Source organism: Salmo salar, chromosome ssa14 (genome assembly GCF_905237065.1).
Source record: "Salmo salar chromosome ssa14, Ssal_v3.1, whole genome shotgun sequence".
In the NCBI taxonomy this organism is placed as follows: domain Eukaryota; kingdom Metazoa; phylum Chordata; class Actinopteri; order Salmoniformes; family Salmonidae; genus Salmo; species Salmo salar.
The window spans coordinates 54,077,966-54,095,619 of NC_059455.1; the positions used below are offsets into that span (position 1 = coordinate 54,077,966).

A 17,654-nucleotide genomic window follows, 5' to 3' on the forward strand; every position below is an offset into this window, starting at 1 on the left:
TAATTCATTCATTTATTTGTTTGTTAATTCATTGATTCATTGGGCAGCTTTGAATCAGGTCAGGCCGTCTCCATGCCCTTCGTCTATAAGGATGAGTGTGGTGATGTGGACAGGAAGGTGAAGGATGTGTCTTTAGTGAGAGACAGACAGCTGAAGGTGTCTCATCTGCAGACAGAACGAGGGGAGGGGCAGTTCAAGGTGGCTGTGGAACTCATCCAAGCCAATGACAATGAGCAGAGCTCTTGTTGAAAGATCTGGGCAACTTGTTTATGGGTTTTGTTTATTTTGGGGGGATAATTCATGCATTTTCCATGCACCTGTGTGTCAAAGATTGTGTGAAATATCTTCTACAATCATGTTTAGATTGTTTGTAATCCTGGTTATTAAAAAAACTATTTTGAAAAACATTCATTATTCTTTTTATAAAGAATATAAAAAACATTCAATAAAACAGCTGTGACAGTGACTTTGAAGCCTGATTTCGTCGATATAACATTGTAGATTGATTTAAATAAATAAATTAAGAGTTTATCTACAGAAATGAATATACTGTAGGTAGTGAACGAATCTGCCAAGACTGACATACATTTGTAAGGAATGGAAGTGTGATTGTTTTTCATGTTTAATTTTTTTGTATTCTCTTGTATTGTTTATTTTCTGGTGTATTTCCTACGCAATTTGTTGTGTAATTGTAAAAATGCAAGGCTTTCTTGGTCTCAATGGGACACCCTGTTTAAAATAAAGGTAAAATAAAAAAGTACACATTTTTTCGATAGCTATTGACTGTCATGGAATGTAAACATGTTAGCTAGCTAGCTAGGCTACTAGCCTACGGAAGCCGACACGGTAACGTAACTTGTCGAATTGAAAGCTAGCTGAAGTTATAGGCGGTTCGCCCTTTAGATCCGATTTTAAGCGCTACCAGTGAGAGCTACGGAAAGTGTCTGCTAGCTGTCAGTTAGCTAAAGTGGTGGCACCGGTTCGTTTGAAAACGGACGGTGGATAAAACAAAAAAAAAGAAAAAAAGAAGAAGCTTTGTGTTTTGTTTAAGGTTCAAATATAGAAGCTTATACACGACAATCCTGGAAAACCAAACGGAAGAAAAAAAACGGAAATGTCAGGTGATGTCCACCATTGAAATGTGTGTTGACTGTGACGCATAGTTAGCTAGTTAACTAGCCCTTCCTGGCTTAGCTTGAGTTGTTACCCTAGCAGTTAAACAACAAAAAACACACAGAAAAGACATGTCACCGGGCGACAACCCTCACGTTTTACTGGGTAGGATTCGGTTTCTGAACAAATGCATTGAATGTTTCAGAAAGAGCGAAGCTCTACCCGAGTGTCTATGTTTCGTCCCAAAAGAGGTATGTTATAAAATATGTAAAGATTCGTCGTCGAATTCAACCGCTTCGTCTAGTACGTCCACCGCCAACTCATCCGTCGGTAAGACCCTGGTTTCAGTTTGGGAGAGCCCCCATCAAGCTCTTCACAGTAAGAAGCTATGCAAATGCAACATCGAACCAAAGAAAGGGACGTGTATTCGGACAACGGGGGAAGAGTATTGCAACAGCCACGGCCTGTGGGTTAAAATCAACAAGGTAAGAAAGAGTTGAATGATTCATTGCTTTACACACTTCCTGGTTAGTGAGGTCATGTCTCCATTCTTGTTGCAGGACTGATCGCCTTTGCTCAGTACACATTTTGAGGCAGTTGTCCTTTAACCATCTGTGTGTCTGCTTGTCTCTCTCTGTGTGTGTCTGCTTGTCTCTCTCTCTGTGTGTGTCTGCTTGTCTCTCTCTCTGTGTGTGTCTGCTTGTCTCTCTCTCTGTGTGTGTCTGCTTGTCTCTCTCTCTGTGTGTGTCTGCTTGTCTCTCTCTCTGTGTGTGTCTGCTTGTCTCTCTCTCTCTGTGTGTGTCTGCTTGTCTCTCTCTCTCTGTGTGTGTCTGCTTGTCTCTCTCTCTCTGTGTGTGTCTGCTTGTCTCTCTCTCTCTGTGTGTGTCTGCTTGTCTCTCTCTCTCTGTGTGTGTCTGCTTGTCTCTCTCTCTCTGTGTGTGTCTGCTTGTCTCTCTCTCTCTGTGTGTGTCTGCTTGTCTCTCTCTCTCTGTGTGTGTCTGCTTGTCTCTCTCTCTCTGTGTGTGTCTGCTTGTCTCTCTCTCTCTGTGTGTGTCTGCTTGTCTCTCTCTCTCTGTGTGTGTCTGCTTGTCTCTCTCTCTCTGTGTGTGTCTGCTTGTCTCTCTCTCTCTGTGTGTGTCTGCTTGTCTCTCTCTCTCTGTGTGTGTGTCTGCTTGTCTCTCTCTCTCTGTGTGTGTCTGCTTGTCTCTCTCTCTGTGTGTGTCTGCTTGTCTCTCTCTCTCTGTGTGTGTCTGCTTGTCTCGCTCTCTGTGTGTGTCTGCTTGTCTCTCTCTCTGTGTGTGTGTGTCTGCTTGTCTCTGTGTGTGTTTTCTAGGATCAGTTGGAGGAGTACCGTGTGGGTCAGGAGTGCGAGGAGGGCTGGGTCTTGGTCTGTAAACACACAGAGGGAGGAGACCGACTGGTACCTGTAGAATCACCTGAGACACTCGGCAGACACCAGCAGCTCTTCGGATATGACCACAAGCCCTGTGACAGGTGTGTGTGTAACAGAGGTGGTGTGTGTGTGTGTGTGTGTGTGTAACAGAGGTGGTGTGTGTGTAACAGAGGTGGTGTGTGTGTGTGTGTGTGTGTGTGTGTGTGTGTGTGTGTGTGTGTGTGTGTGTGTGTGTGTGTGTGTGTGTGTGTGTGAGACAGAGGTGGTGTGTGTGTGTGAGACAGAGGTGGTGTGTGTGTGTGTGTGTAACAGAGGTGTGTGTGTGTGTGTGTTAACAGAGGTGGTGTGTGTGTGTGTGACAGAGGTGGTGTGTGTGTGTGTGTGTGAGTGTGTAACAGAGGTGGTGAGTGAGTGTAACAGAGGTGGTGTGTGTGTGTGTGTGTAACAGAGGTGGTGAGTAACATTGTTTGAGACCTGAAGACTTGTAATGGCTCTGCTTGGTGCTTCAGCTCGGCGGTTTAACACGGTCTGCTCTCTGTCAGGTGGGAACAGGTGGTGGATGTAGAGAGTTCTCTTCACGTCGGCTCGAAACCCAAGGTCGCGGAGCCTGACGAAGCGGCTGTTCAGAAGCTCAGGTCAGTGTGTTTGGAGGCGAAGCCAGCTCATGGTCAAGCCCTGGTCCATGGGTGATAACAGGCTCTGATGAGCTATCTGGTCAAGCCCTGGTCCACGGGTGATAACAGGCTCTGATGAGCTACACAGCTATCTGGTCAAGCCCTGGTCCATGGGTGATAACAGGCTCTGATGAGCTACACAGCTATCTGGTCAAGCCCTGGTCCATGGGTGTGATAACAGGCTCTGGTGAGCTATCTGGTCAAGCCCTGGTCCATGGGTGATAACAGGCTCTGATGAGCTACCTGTTCAGCAGATATTTAGGCATTTTGGACACTCTCTCTGTAAAACAAACTGAATGAAGTTAAGGTAGCCTGGTCTAACCAACAGTACTGTTGCCTTCTCTGTTGTCCAGGTATGTTCCTCCCACCTGGACGTTTGAATATGATGAGGATCTGCTGCATTACTTCTACGACCACATTGGAAAGGAGGATGAGAACCTGGGCAGCGTCAAACAGTGTGTCACCAGCATCGACGTGTCCTCCTGCTCAGTGAGTTGTGTGTGTGTGTGTGTGTGTGTGTGTGTGACCAGCATCCTGCTCAGTGAGTAGTGTGTTTGTGTGTCACCAGCATCCTGCTCAGTGAGTAGTGTGTGTGTGTGTCACCAGCATCCTGCTCAGTGAGTAGTGTGTGTGTGTATCTGTGTGTCAGTGTTAATTTCAACAACAATAAATATAATGGAAAAATACTCGTCAACAACCTATTTTTTTATTTTTTCCTGACTAAAACTAGGACAGTGACGTGATGCCCTGGAATAAAACAATAACTATTATTAAAATTATTTCAAATTTTAGTCGACGGAAATGTGAGCAGATGAGAATTCCATGTGAGACTAATGGACATTTGACATGAAGCTTATTTTAACACCTGTTTCATTTCATCATTAGTATGCTTGACATGAAGCTCCATTTAACCTGTTTCATCTCATCATTAGTATGCTTGACGTGAAGCTCCATTTAACCTGTTTCATCTCATCATTAGTATGCTTGACGTGAAGCTTATTTTAACCTGTTTCATCTCATCATTAGTATGCTTGACGTGAAGCTCCTTTTAACACCTGTTTCATCTCATCATTAGTATGCTTGACATGAAGCTCATTTTAACCTGTTTCATCTCATCATTAGTATGCTTGACATTAAGCTTATTTTTAAACCTGTTTCATCTCATCATTAGTATGCTTGACATGAAGCTCCATTTAACACCTGTTTCATCTCATCATTAGTATGCTTGACATGAAGCTCATTTTAACCTGTTTCACCAGGAGGTCTGATTGGCCTGATGTGCCCAGCACACAGCTCCCAGGAGGTCTCCTCAGTCACTCCTCTCTTGAACTGATGTGAAGCCAGGACACTAACTAACCTCAACTAGAAACCATTTTTACTCTCTCCCTCTCTTACTTTCATGGAGGCTATTTTTGCTTTGATCACATCAGAAGGTCTATTTTCCCATGTGCTCTGTTATTTATTCGTCTGTCATGCGCGGTTCGCAGATGAGATTTGCTGTTGATTTTATTTTTCCTATGGTGGGGAAAAAAACAAATGCTATTTGTTGACTATTTTCAAGGAAACCACTATTATTTACCCCCATGATGGTTATGATGGGGAGAAAATCAGAGCTGTGAGAATGTTTTACCTGTAGCCTATATGGTTAATTATGGCTGGCATTGGTTACAATCTGACACAATTAGCCTATGTGGTTAATTATGGCTGGCATTGGTTACAATCTGACACAATATCAGTGTTGCCAGCTAAGGTATACGAGGGGATAGTAGGCCTAGTTGGACAAGGCTATCTGAATGTGCTCATGATGGAAGTTAGAGGTAGCCTAAATATTCATAATTTAATAGAAAAATGCACTGACTAAAATGGCCGAATAAAACTAGACTAAAATTGTCCAGAGTTTTAGTCAACTGATAACTTAAGAGAATAAAATGGGACTAAGACTAAAAGATATTTTAAAACAGAAAATGGGTGACAAAATGAACGTGTGTGTGTGTGTGTGTGTGTGTGTGTGTGTGTGTGTGTGTGTGTGTGTGTGTGTCAGGAGGACCCTAGTGGTGGGGCAGGTTGCCTGACAGATGGAGACACAGAGACCTACTGGGAGAGCGATGGGATGCAGGGACAACACTGGATCAGACTGCACATGAAGAGAGGCACCGTAGTCAAGTAAGTGGTACTGTCACAGTCCTGCCACTGCCATGGCCAACCTGGGATTTATGTAGGTGGAGAACAGTGTGGGGCCTAGTATGGAACCTGGGGGCACTCCCTTGGGGGCAGGTGGAGAACAGTATGGAACCTAGGGGCACTCCCTTGGGGACAGGTGGAGAACAGTGTGGGGCCTAGTATGGAACCTAGGGGCACTCCCTTTGGGGACAGGTGGAGAACAGTGTGGGGCCTAGTATGGAACCTAGGGGCACTCCCTTTGGGGACAGGTGGAGAACAGTATGGAACCTGGGGGGCACTCCCTTTGGGGACAGGTGGAGAACAGTATGGAACCTGGGGGGCCACTCCCTTTGGGGACAGGTGGAGAACAGTATGGAACCTGGGGGCCACTCCCTTTGGGGACAGGTGGAGAACAGTATGGAACCTGGGGGGGCACTCCTGTTGGGGACAGGTGGAGAACAGTATGGAACCTGGGGGGGCACTCCCTTTGGGGACAGGTGGAGAACAGTATGGAACCTGGGGGGCCACTCCCTTTGGGGACAGGTGGAGGACAGTATGGAACCTGGGGGGGCCACTCCCTTTGGGGACAGGTGGAGAACAGTATGGAACCTGGGGGGGGCACTCCCTTTGGGGACAGGTGGAGGACAGTATGGAACCTGGAGGGCCACTCCCTTTGGGGACAGTACATCACCAGATGACCACTAGCCCACCAAAACCATGACTTTAGTCAAGTCTTAGGAAGACCTGAAGAATAAACTTTAATATTGTTTTTGTGTTTTGTCCGGCAGTAAGCTGATCTTGACGGTCGATTCAACTGATGACAACTACATGCCTAAAAGAGTGACTGTGTTTGGAGGAGAAGGAGACAATCTGAAGAAGCTCAGCGATGTCACCATAGACGAGTAAGTTCCTCTAAAGAACACCTGGGCTGTATTCAGCAGAGCAAACGGAAGAAAATAGGTTTTTAAAAAGAACACCTGGGCTGTATTCAGCAGAGCAAACGGAAGAAAATAGGTTTTCAAAAAGAACACCTGGGCTGTATTCAGCAGAGCAAACGGAAGAAAATAGTTTTATTTTTTTTTAAAACAGAGGTGCTACATGAACTTGTAACTTTTTTTGTTTTGTTTTTATTTATCTCTCCCTCAGCAATCTGATTGGTGAGGTGTGTGTGCTGGAAGACATGACGGCCCACCTGTCTGTCATAGAGGTTCGCATCGAGGAGTGCAGGGGTGAGAATGGTGGCTACACATTGAATAATTTAATATACACACAACTGTACTAATCATTTCCGGGCCTGTATTGGCAAAGCATCTCAGTAGGAGTGCTGGTATAGGATCAGTTTTGCCTTTTTTAAATAATAATGAATAACATATGGACAAGGGAAAGAGACCTGATTCTAGATCGGCGCTCTGAACACAAGGCTCTGATCAAAGTTGTTAGAGCCTTGACAGACATCACATCCTGTCTAGCTGACGAACTAGACGAACCTTAGATCTACCCTGTCACCTTATCTGGGAGTGGCTCGGTGTCTTTTGTTGGCACACTGTAGATATCAACTTGGACTTTGGAAATCGAAAACTGTGCCTTGAATTAAATTCTGTATCAATCGCAGGCTTATCCACTCCTGTCAGGACCTCAACGTGTCCCTTCAGTGACTAGAACAATAATACATTCCAGTTAAAAATGAATAACACTTAATTTTTTTTTTATTGAAATGGACTCAACCTCTTCCTAACTTGTCTCTGGCTTTTGTCTTCCTGTCTCAGACGAGGGTATAGACGTTCGGATCAGAGGGCTGAAGATCAAGTCATCATGTGAGAGAGACCTGGGGCTCAACGCGGACGTGTTTCAGTCTCCTAACTTAGTACGCTATCCTCGACTGGAGGGTACCCTGCCTGATGTCCTCTACCGCAGGGCCCTGGTTATACAGAGGTAAGACTCTACCCTCTACCGCAGGGCCCTGGTTATACAGAGGTAAGACTCTACCCTGCCTGGAGGGGGGCCTGGTTATACAGAGGTAAGACTCTACCCTGCATGGTGGTGAACATGGAGCTTGTTGTGATCCTCATGTGATCCTCCTATTCTACCAAGATGAATGCTGGTCTATGGTGCTCTTCCCCTGTCTGGTCAGTTGGTGTTGTGACTCAGCTTGTGTGTCTTCAGGTTCATCTCGCTGCTGGACAGTCTCCTGCCACACTTGGTTCCAGCCTGGGACTACAGCCTGGCCACCTTCAACCACATCAAGGTACGTCTAGTGCTGGGCTGGAACAAAGACCTGCACTAGCTCCCCAGGACCAGGGAACACAGCACAGATGTCATGTCTAATCTGCTGGTGTAAAAAAACAAAAACATCTATTTCCTTTCATCTTTAAAGGGACACTGATAGATTTCCGTTTACCTACTTACCCAGAGTTAGACCAACTCATGGATGCCATTTTGTATAGAGATTACAATGTTGTATCTGTCCCATTATAGCATCTGTGAGGACACGGGCATCTCCGTGAGACGGTTGTACCGTTGCGATCTCTTAAGACAACTGGGAAAGAATGAGGAAGTGGATATAATCTGTTTTCCTTTTTGATTATCAGTGAAATTAACACATTTAATAAAATGTTGATTTACTATGTATAGCATTTGAAGACTATAAATGGTCAACCACACATTTTTGGAGTAGAAAGTTTTTTTCCCTTGCTTTTGAGAGGAGCTGGCTACTGTACCTGGAGACTTCCAGCAATTGTGCTAAGCTAACTTCAATTATCTCCAAACTGCACTTCAGAGACATAAAATAGTATCTATGAGTTGGTCTAACTCTGGGTAAGTAGATAAACGACCTAAATCTTGCAGTGTCCCTTTTTTTTTTTTTTTCGTTTTTATTATTATTACCTCCAGTACATTGACCGTTGTTGTTCTATTCTGCCCCCTAGAGTATCAAGCCGTTCCTACTGCTGTCGAAGCGTCGCTCGGCCCTGATCACCCAGTGTCTGAAGGACTCTGAGACCAGCAAGCCTAACTTTATGCCCCGGCTTTATATCAACCGTAGACTGGCCATGGAGCACAGAGATAACCCCTCACTGGACCCTACTGCTAAGAACGCTGTCTTCACACAGGTAGTGGAGGTGTGTGTGTGTGTGTGTGTGTGTGTGTGTGTGTGTGTGTGTGTGTGTGTGTGTGTGTGTTGTAGCTATATGATTTTGGACATCTGGTTTTAACCCATGCAGGTGTACGAGGGTCTGAAGCCATCCGATAAGTTTGAGAAGATTTTGGACTACAGGTACAGTGATCTTCTCTCTCTACCCAGCATCCTTATTGACCGTCACATTTACTTAACAAATTCAGCTTCCTGAGAATGACTGTTATCTAAAAGATGGTGAAATGAATGTGTTAATAAAAGGCTGTTTATCATAACAGACTTGAAAGGAAACTAAACCAGCGATGAATATGTTGTTGTTGATCAGATGGCCAGCGCGTTACGACCAGTGGTGGGAGTGTAAGTTCATAGCAGAGGGCATCATCGACCAAGGAGGTGGTTTTAGAGACAGTCTGGCAGACATGTCTGAAGAGCTGTGTCCCAGTTCAGCAGAATGCCCCCTGCCCTTACCCTTCTTCAACAGGACATCTAACCAGGTAACTACCTCTTTTACATCTAACCAGGTAACTAACCCTAAACCGCTACCTCTTTTACATCTAACCAGGTAACTACCCCTAAACCGCTACCTCCTTTATAACTAACCAGGTAACTAACCCTAAACCGCTACCTCCTTTATAACTAACCAGGTAACTAACCCTAAACCGTTACCTCCTTTATAACTAACCAGGTAACTAACCCTTAACCTCTACCTCTTTTACAAGTAACCAGGTAATGAATCCTGCTAACTGTTCTCTCCAGCCCGGAACCGTTGTACCAATGTGGGTTCAATACTGAAATGGGAGGATTTCTTTTCTTTTCTTACTCTGCTATATGTTTGATATTTGGAAGAAGTGTCAACTGAAACCCGGGGGAGGCTTTTATTTCAACCCGGGGGAGGCTTTTATTTCAACCGGGGGAGGCTAGTATTACAACCGGGGGAGGAGGCTAGTATTACAACCGGGGGAGGAGGCTAGTATTTCAACCGGGGGAGGAGGCTAGTATTTCAACCAGGGGGAGAGGCTAGTATTTCAACCAGGGGGAGAGGCTAGTATTACAACCAGGGGGGAGGCTAGTATTACAACCAGGGGGGAGGCTAGTATTACAACCAGGGGGGAGGCTAGTATTACAACCAGGGGGGAGGCTAGTATTACAACCAGGGGGGAGGCTAGTATTACAACCAGGGGGGAGGCTAGTATTACAACCAGGGGGGAGGCTAGTATTACAACCAGGGGGGAGGCTAGTATTACAACCAGGGGGGGAGGCTAGTATTACAACCAGGGGGAGGGGCTAGTATTACAACCAGGGGGAGGGGCTAGTATTACAACCGGGGGGCTAGTATTACAACCGGGGGGCTAGTATTACAACCGGGGGGCTAGTATTACAACCGGGGGGCTAGTATTACAACCGGGGGGGCTAGTATTACAACCGGGGGGGCTAGTATTACAACCGGGGGGGCTAGTATTACAACCGGGGGGCTAGTATTACAACCGGGGGAGGCTAGTATTACAACCGGGGGGAGGCTAGTATTACAACCGGGGGGAGGCTAGTATTACAACCGGGGGAGGGCTAGTATTACAACCGGGGGGAGGCTAGTATTACAACCGGGGGGAGGCTAGTATTACAACCGGGGGAGGCTAGTATTACAACCGGGGGGGGCTAGTATTACAACCGGGGGGAGGCTAGTATTACAACCGGGGGGAGGGAGGCTAGTATTACAACCGGGGGGAGGGAGGCTAGTATTACAACCGGGGGGAGGGAGGCTAGTATTACAACCGGGGGGAGGGAGGCTAGTATTACAACCGGGGGGAGGGAGGCTAGTATTACAACCGGGGGAGGGAGGCTAGTATTACAACCGGGGGGAGGGAGGCTAGTATTACAACCGGGGGGAGGGAGGCTAGTATTACAACCGGGGGGAGGGAGGCTAGTATTACAACCGGGGGGAGGGAGGCTAGTATTACAACCGGGGGGAGGGAGGCTAGTATTACAACCGGGGGGAGGGAGGCTAGTATTACAACCGGGGGGAGGGAGGCTAGTATTACAACCGGGGGAGGGAGGCTAGTATTACAACCGGGGGGAGGGAGGCTAGTATTACAACCGGGGGGAGGGAGGCTAGTATTACAACCGGGGGGAGGGAGGCTAGTATTACAACCGGGGGAGGGAGGCTAGTATTTCAACCGGGGGGAGGCTAGTATTTCAACCGGGGGAGGCTATTATTTCAACCGGGGGAGGCTATTATTTCAACCGGGGGAGGCTAGTATTTCAACCGGGGGAGGCTAGTATTTCAACCGGGGGGAGGCTAGTATTTCAACCAGGGGGGAGGCTAGTATTTCAACTAGGGGGGAGGAGGCTAGTATTTCAACTAGGGGGGAGGAGGCTAGTATTTCAACTAGGGGGGTGGCTAGTAATTCAACCAGGGGGGGCTAGTATTTCAACAAGGGGGGGGGCTAGTATTTCAACCAGGGGGGAGGCTAGTATTTCAACCGGGGGGAGGCTAGTATTACAACCGGGGGAGGAGGCTAGTATTACAACCGGGGGAGGCTAGTATTACAACCGGGGGAGGCTAGTATTACAACCGGGGGGAGGCTAGTATTACAACCGGGGGAGGCTAGTATTACAACCGGGGGAGGCTAGTATTTCAACCGGGGGAGGCTAGTATTTCAACCGGGGGGAGAGGCTAGTATTTCAACCGGGGGGGAGGCTAGTATTTCAACCGGGGGGAGGCTAGTATTTCAACCGGGGGAGGCTAGTATTTCAACTAGGGGGGAGGCTAGTATTTCAACTAGGGGGGAGGCTAGTATTTCAACTAGGGGGGAGGCTAGTATTTCAACTAGGGGGGAGGCTAGTATTTCAACTAGGGGGGAGGCTAGTATTTCAACTAGGGGGGAGGCTAGTATTTCAACTAGGGGGGAGGCTAGTATTTCAACTAGGGGGGGGAGGAGGCTAGTATTTCAACTAGGGGGGGTGGCTAGTATTTCAACCAGGGGGAGGAGGCTAGTATTTCAACCCGGGGGGAGGCTAGTGTTACATGACCTACAGTTTAGTTTCTGCTCCCAGGGAACAGGCGAGGCCAGAGACCACTATGTCCCAAACCCGTCCTGCAGAGAGTTCCACAAGTTTGAGTGGATCGGACAGCTGATGGGAGCCGCTCTCCGAGGAAAGGACTTCCTGGTGTTGGCTCTGCCTGGTCTAGTGTGGAAACAGTTAACAGGGGAGGCTGTCAGCTGGAGCAAAGACTTCCCTGCTGTTGACTCTGTCCTGGTGAGCACTGTGCTGTTGTCACATCTGACATAACTGACTTGAGCGTCAATCATACATTGATGTAAAAGACAACTGTGAAAAAATGGCAGAACTCAAGTTAGGATTCGGTCCACCGACGGCTTCATCCTTGGCATACTTATTGAAGCTTGTATCTATTCTGTTTTTTATAGGCGATACAATCGCTAGTTGCAATATTCTGACAATGCTTTGGATTGTATTGTATTTCCCATCTGTTTTAAGATGTTAGTTTACTTCTGTTCTGTGTCTCTCTAAAGGTCAAGCTGCTGGAGGCCATGGAGGTCATGGACCAGGAGACATTTGACTTTAAGTTTGGGGAGGAATTGGTGTACACTACCCTGTTGAGTGACGGAAGACTGGTCGAGCTGGTGCCAGGCGGCAGCAATCAGGTGGTACGGTACCAAGACCGCAGGGAATTCATTCACCTGGTACAGAAGGCACGCCTGGAGGAGAGCAGACAGCAGGTGGGAACGGGGTTTTCAGATGGCCCTCAAGCCGGTCTGGGTCGTCTCGTGTGGAGGGAGATGTAACCCATACATATGTCTGTTCCAGATCTGTGCTATGCAGGCGGGGCTGGTGAAGGTAGTGCCTCAGGCCGTCCTGGATCTGCTGACCTGGCAGGAAGTGGAGAAGAAAGTCTGTGGAGACCCGGAGATCACCGTGGAGGCACTCAAACGACTCAGTGAGTAATCAGACAGACCTTGGATGTGGTTGGAAGATTGCCAGGCTGTAGTCCCAGACAGACTCAGAACCGTCACAAATGTGGCCCCATCTTATGTCCCCTCTCCACATTAGGTTGATAATAAACCATAGTGTTGTCTCTCTCTCTCTCCTACAGCTCGATATGAGGACATTAGGTTGATAATAAACCATAGGGTTGTCTCTCTCCACGTTAGGTTGATAATAAACCATAGGGTTGTCTCTCTCCACATTAGGTTGATAATAAACCATAGGGTTGTCTCTCTCCACATTAGGTTGATAATAAACCATAGGGTTGTCTCTCTCCACATTAGGTTGATAATAAACCATAGGGTTGTCTCTCTCCACATTAGGTTGATAATAAACCATAGGGTTGTCTCTCTCCACATTAGGTTGATAATAAACCATAGGGTTGTCTCTCTCCACATTAGGTTGATAATAAACCATAGGGTTGTCTCTCTCCACGTTAGGTTGATAATAAACCATAGGGTTGTCTCTCTCCACATTAGGTTGATAATAAACCATAGGGTTGTCTCTCTCCACATTAGGTTGATAATAAACCATAGGGTTGTCTCTCTCCACATTAGGTTGATAATAAACCATAGGGTTGTCTCTCTCCACGTTAGGTTGATAATAAACCATAGGGTTGTCTCTCTCCACATTAGGTTGATAATAAACCATAGGGTTGTCTCTCTCCACATTAGGTTGATAATAAACCATAGGGTTGTCTCTCTCCACATTAGGTTGATAATAAACCATAGGGTTGTCTCTCTCTCTCTCTCCTACAGCTCGATATGAGGACTTGGAGCAGACTGATGTCAGGGTACAGTACCTGTGGGAAGCTCTCATGAACTTCACTAACGGTCAGTTAAAACCGTCTTCTTTCTGTCTCTGTATCTTCTGTCCTCTGTTCACTCACTAACTCTCTGACTGTTCCCTCCTCTCCTCTTCCAGAGGACCGCAGCCGATTCCTGAGGTTTGTGACCGGGAGGAGCCGTCTTCCTGCTCCCATCTACATCTTCCCTGACAAACAAGGGTACGTTCGTAGGACGCCTTTTACCGTACATTAGTAGGACGCCTTTTACCGTAGGTTCGTAGGACGCCTTTCAGCGTAGGTTCGTAGGACGCCTTTCAGCGTAGGTTAACAGGACGCCTTTCAGCGTAGGTTAGCAGGACGCCTTTTAGCGTAGGTTAGCAGGACGCCTTTTAGCGTAGGTTAGTAGGGCGCCTTTTAGCGTAGGTTAGTAGGGTGCCTTTTAGCGTAGGTTAGTAGGGCGCCTTTTAGCGTAGGTTAGTAGGACGCCTTTTGGCGTATGTTAGTAGGACGCCTTTCACCGTAGGTTAGTAGGACGCCTTTCAGCGTAGGTTAGTAGGACGCCTTTCAGCGTAGGTTAGTAGGACGCCTTTTAGCGTAGGTTAGTAGGACGCCTTTTAGCGTAGGTTAGTAGGACGCCTTTCAGCGTAGGTTAGTAGGACGCCTTTTAGCGTAGGTTAGTAGGACGCCTTTTAGCGTAGGTTAGTAGGACGCCTTTTAGCGTAGGTTAGCAGGACGCCTTTCAGCGTAGGTTAGCAGGACGCCTTTCAGCGTAGGTTAGTAGGACGCCTTTCAGCGTAGGTTAGCAGGACGCCTTTTAGCGTAGGTTAGTAGGACGCCTTTCAGCGTAGGTTAGTAGGACGCCTTTTAGCGTAGGTTAGCAGGACGCCTTTCAGCGTAGGTTAGCAGGACGCCTTTCAGCGTAGGTTAGCAGGACGCCTTTCAGCGTAGGTTAGCAGGACGCCTTTCAGCGTAGGTTAGCAGGACGCCTTTCAGCGTAGGTTAGCAGGACGCCTTTCAGCGTAGGTTAGCAGGACGCCTTTCAGCGTAGGTTAGCAGGACGCCTTTCAGCGTAGGTTAGCAGGACGCCTTTCAGCGTAGGTTAGCAGGACGCCTTTCAGCGTAGGTTAGCAGGACGCCTTTCAGCGTAGGTTAGCAGGACGCCTTTCAGCGTAGGTTAGCAGGACGCCTTTTAGCGTAGGTTAGCAGGACGCCTTTTAGCGTAGGTTAGCAGGACACCTTTTAGCGTGCGTTAGTAGGATGCGATCCCAAAGCAAATACCTTATAAGATAATGCTTTTATGCTGGTGTTATTGCACTTTTTATAACGTCTTTCCCTAACCTCTAGCTCTGAGACTACAGATGCATTATAACAGCTTTGATTTCCCTAACCTCTAGCTCTGAGACTACAGATGCATTATAACAGCTTTGGTTTTCTAAACCTCTAGCTCTGAGACTACAGATGCATTATAACAGCTTTGATTTCCCTAACCTCTAGCTCTGAGACTACAGATGCATTATAACAGCTTTGGTTTTCTAAACCTCTAGCTCTGAGACTACAGATGCATTATAACAGCTTTGGTTTCCCTAACCTCTAGCTCTGAGACTACAGATGCATTATAACAGCTTTGGTTTCCCTAACCTCTAGCTGTGAGACTACAGATGCATTATAACAGCTTTGGTTTCCCTAACCTCTAGCTCTGAGACTACAGATGCATTATAACAGCTTTGGTTTTCTAAACCTCTAGCTCTGAGACTACAGATGCATTATAATGTCTTTGGTTTCCCTAACCTCTAGCTCTGAGACTACAGATGCGTTGCCACAGTCCTCCACCTGCTCCAGTACTCTGTATCTACCCAACTACCCCAGGTGAGTTTTAATGGCAATTCTCTCTACTGTTATCAGAATATTTTGAAGGCACAATTGAAGTCAGAAGTTTACATACACTTAGTTTGGAGTCATTAAAACTTGTTTTTCAACCACTCCACAAATTTCTTGTTAACAAACTATAGTTTTGGCAAGTCGGTTAGGACATCTGCTTTTTTTTTCAACAATTGTTTACAGACAGATTATTTCACTTAATTCACTGTATCACAATTCCAGTGGGTCAGAAGTGTACATACACGAAGTTGACTGTGCCTTTAAACAGCTTGGAAAATTCCAAAAAATTATGTCATGGCTTTAGAAGCTTCTGATAGGCTAATTGACATAATTTGAGTCAATTGGAGGTGTACCTGTGGATGTATTTCAAGGCCTAACTTCAAACTCAGTGCCTCTTTGCTTGACATCATGGGAAAATCAAAAGAAATCAGCCAAGACCTCAGAAAAAATGTAGACCTCCACAAGTCTGGTTCATCCTTGGGGGCAATTTCCAAACGCCTGAAGATACCAGCTTCATCTGTACAAACAATAGTACACAAGTATAAACACCATGGAACCACGCAGCCGTCATACCGCTCAGGAAGGAAACGCGTTCTGTCTCCTAGAGATGAACGTACTTTGGTGCGAAAAGTGCAAATCAATCCCAGAACAACAGCAAAGGACCTTGTGAAGATGCTGGAGGAAACGGGTACAAAAGTATCTATATCCACAGTAAAACAAGTCCTATATCGACATAACCTGAAAGGCCGCTCAGCAAGGAAGAAGCCACTGCTCCAAAATCGCCATAAAAAATCCAGACTACGATTTGCAACTGCACATGGGGACAAAGATCGTACTTTTTGGAGAAATGTCCTCTGGTCTGATGAAACAAAAATAGAACTGTTTGGCCATAATGACCATCATTATGTTTGGAGGAAAAAGGGGGAGGCTTGCAAGCCGAAGAACACCATCCCAACTGTGAAACACGGGGGTGGCAGCATCATGTTGTGGGGGTGCTTAGCTGCAGGAGGGACTGGTGCACTTCACAAAATAGATTGCATCATGAGGAAGAAAATTATGTGGATATATTGAAGCAACATCTCAAGACATCAGTCAGGAAGTTAAAGCTTGGTCGCAAATGGGTCCTCCAAATGGACAATGACCCCAAGCATACTTACATAGTTGTGGCAAAATGGCTTAAGGACAACAAAGGTATTGGAGTGGCCATCACAAAGCCCTGACCTCAATCCTATTTGTGGGCAGAACTGAAAAAGTGTGTGCGAGCAAGGAGGCCTACAAACCTGACTCAGTTACACCAGCTCTGTCAGGAGGAATGGGCCAAAATTCACCCAACTTATTGTGGGAAGCTTGTGGAAGGCTACCTGACACGTTTGACCCAAGTTAAACAATTTAAAGGCAATGCTACCAAATACTAATTGAGTGTATGTACACTTCTGACCCACTGGGAATGTGATGAAAGAAATAAAAGCTGAAATAAATCAATTCTCTCTACTATTATTCTGACATTTCACATTCTTAAAATAAAGTTGTGATCCTAACTGACCTAAAGACAGGGAATTTTTACTAGGATTAAATGTCAGGGATAGCGAAAAAACTGAGTTTAAATGTATTTGGCTAAGGTGTATGTAAACTTCCGACTTCAACTGTATGTGGTTTATCTTTTGTTCCATATAACGGAGATTGTAGATGTGATAGATGTCTCTTCCACGGTCTCTAGGGAGAGACACTCTTCCACGGTCTCTAGTAAAAGCTCATGAAATAATATTTAAGTCTCTAATTCCCTAACTTTGCGTCCCTGTCCCCTGCAGTGCGAAAGTGTGTGAGGACAAGCTGCGCTATGCTGCCTACAACTGTGTTGCCATCGACACTGACATGAGTCCCTGGGAGGAGTGACCACGCCCATATAGCAGTTTTATGCCACGCCCACCTGTATTTATGCAGCATTTATAACGAGTGGGGTAAACGCTGAACATAGTACTTGTAAACTGGGAGCAACAAGTTGTGTGCTTTCAACTTATTGAGAATGCCGATTTGGCTAATGTAATGAACGCAGCATTAGCATCACTATCTGGAGCTGCTGCCAAATCCTATTATCATTTATAAACTGGGTGGTTTGAGACCTGAATGCTGATTGGCTGAAAGCTGTGGTATATCCAACTGTATACCATGGGTATGACAAAACAGATGTTTACTGATCTAATTATGTTGTTAACCAGTTTATAATAGCAATAAGGCACCTCAGAGGTTTTGTGATATATGGCCAATATACCACGGCTAAGGGCTGTGTCCAGGCACTCTGCATTGCGTCATGTATAAGAACAGCCCTAAGCTGTGGTATATTGGCCATATACCACACCCCCTCGGACCTTATTGCTTAATTATACCATATCTACAACGTTGCCAACTTATTACAGATGTACTGTACATAATAAACTAATGAAGAAATATAATAACATGACTTCTAATGTTTTACTTTTCATAATATGGGGAATATTCCAATGTATGAACCAGTCAAAA

The 17,654-nt window shown here is 46.1% G+C and overlaps 2 protein-coding genes across 6 annotated transcripts in view; both read left to right on the forward strand.

The window, feature by feature from the left end:
- The window catches only part of best4 (bestrophin 4), a 113,411-nt gene extending 112,175 nt beyond the window's left edge, over positions 1-1,236 (forward strand). For all 3 annotated transcript variants that reach the window (XM_045694575.1, XM_014141491.2, XM_045694576.1), the window contains one exon: positions 48-1,236. In XM_045694575.1, the coding sequence (XP_045550531.1) occupies positions 48-249 (202 nt within the window). In that variant the 3' untranslated portion in view covers positions 250-1,236. The remainder of the gene's footprint in view (positions 1-47) is intronic.
- hectd3 (HECT domain containing 3) lies at positions 911-17,590 on the forward strand. Of its 3 annotated transcripts, none has more exons than XM_014141298.2 (19): positions 912-1,598; positions 2,447-2,607; positions 3,049-3,141; positions 3,534-3,669; positions 5,222-5,343; positions 6,129-6,242; positions 6,487-6,578; positions 7,107-7,272; positions 7,504-7,585; positions 8,265-8,447; positions 8,559-8,611; positions 8,796-8,964; positions 11,522-11,725; positions 12,001-12,207; positions 12,296-12,425; positions 13,231-13,305; positions 13,397-13,478; positions 15,054-15,125; positions 16,946-17,590. In XM_014141298.2, exons 1-19 carry the CDS (start codon positions 1,245-1,247, stop codon positions 17,028-17,030), a joined length of 2,580 nt encoding a protein of 859 aa, XP_013996773.1. In that variant the 5' UTR covers positions 912-1,244; the 3' UTR covers positions 17,031-17,590. The 3 variants fall into 3 exon arrangements, with proteins under 3 accessions (XP_045550530.1, XP_013996773.1, XP_013996774.1); XM_014141299.2 differs by having other exon boundaries at positions 913-1,598; positions 6,487-6,569; XM_045694574.1 differs by lacking the exons at positions 15,054-15,125; positions 16,946-17,590 and adding an exon at positions 14,604-14,643 and having other exon boundaries at positions 911-1,598.
- The last annotated feature ends 64 nt before the right edge of the window (positions 17,591-17,654 follow it).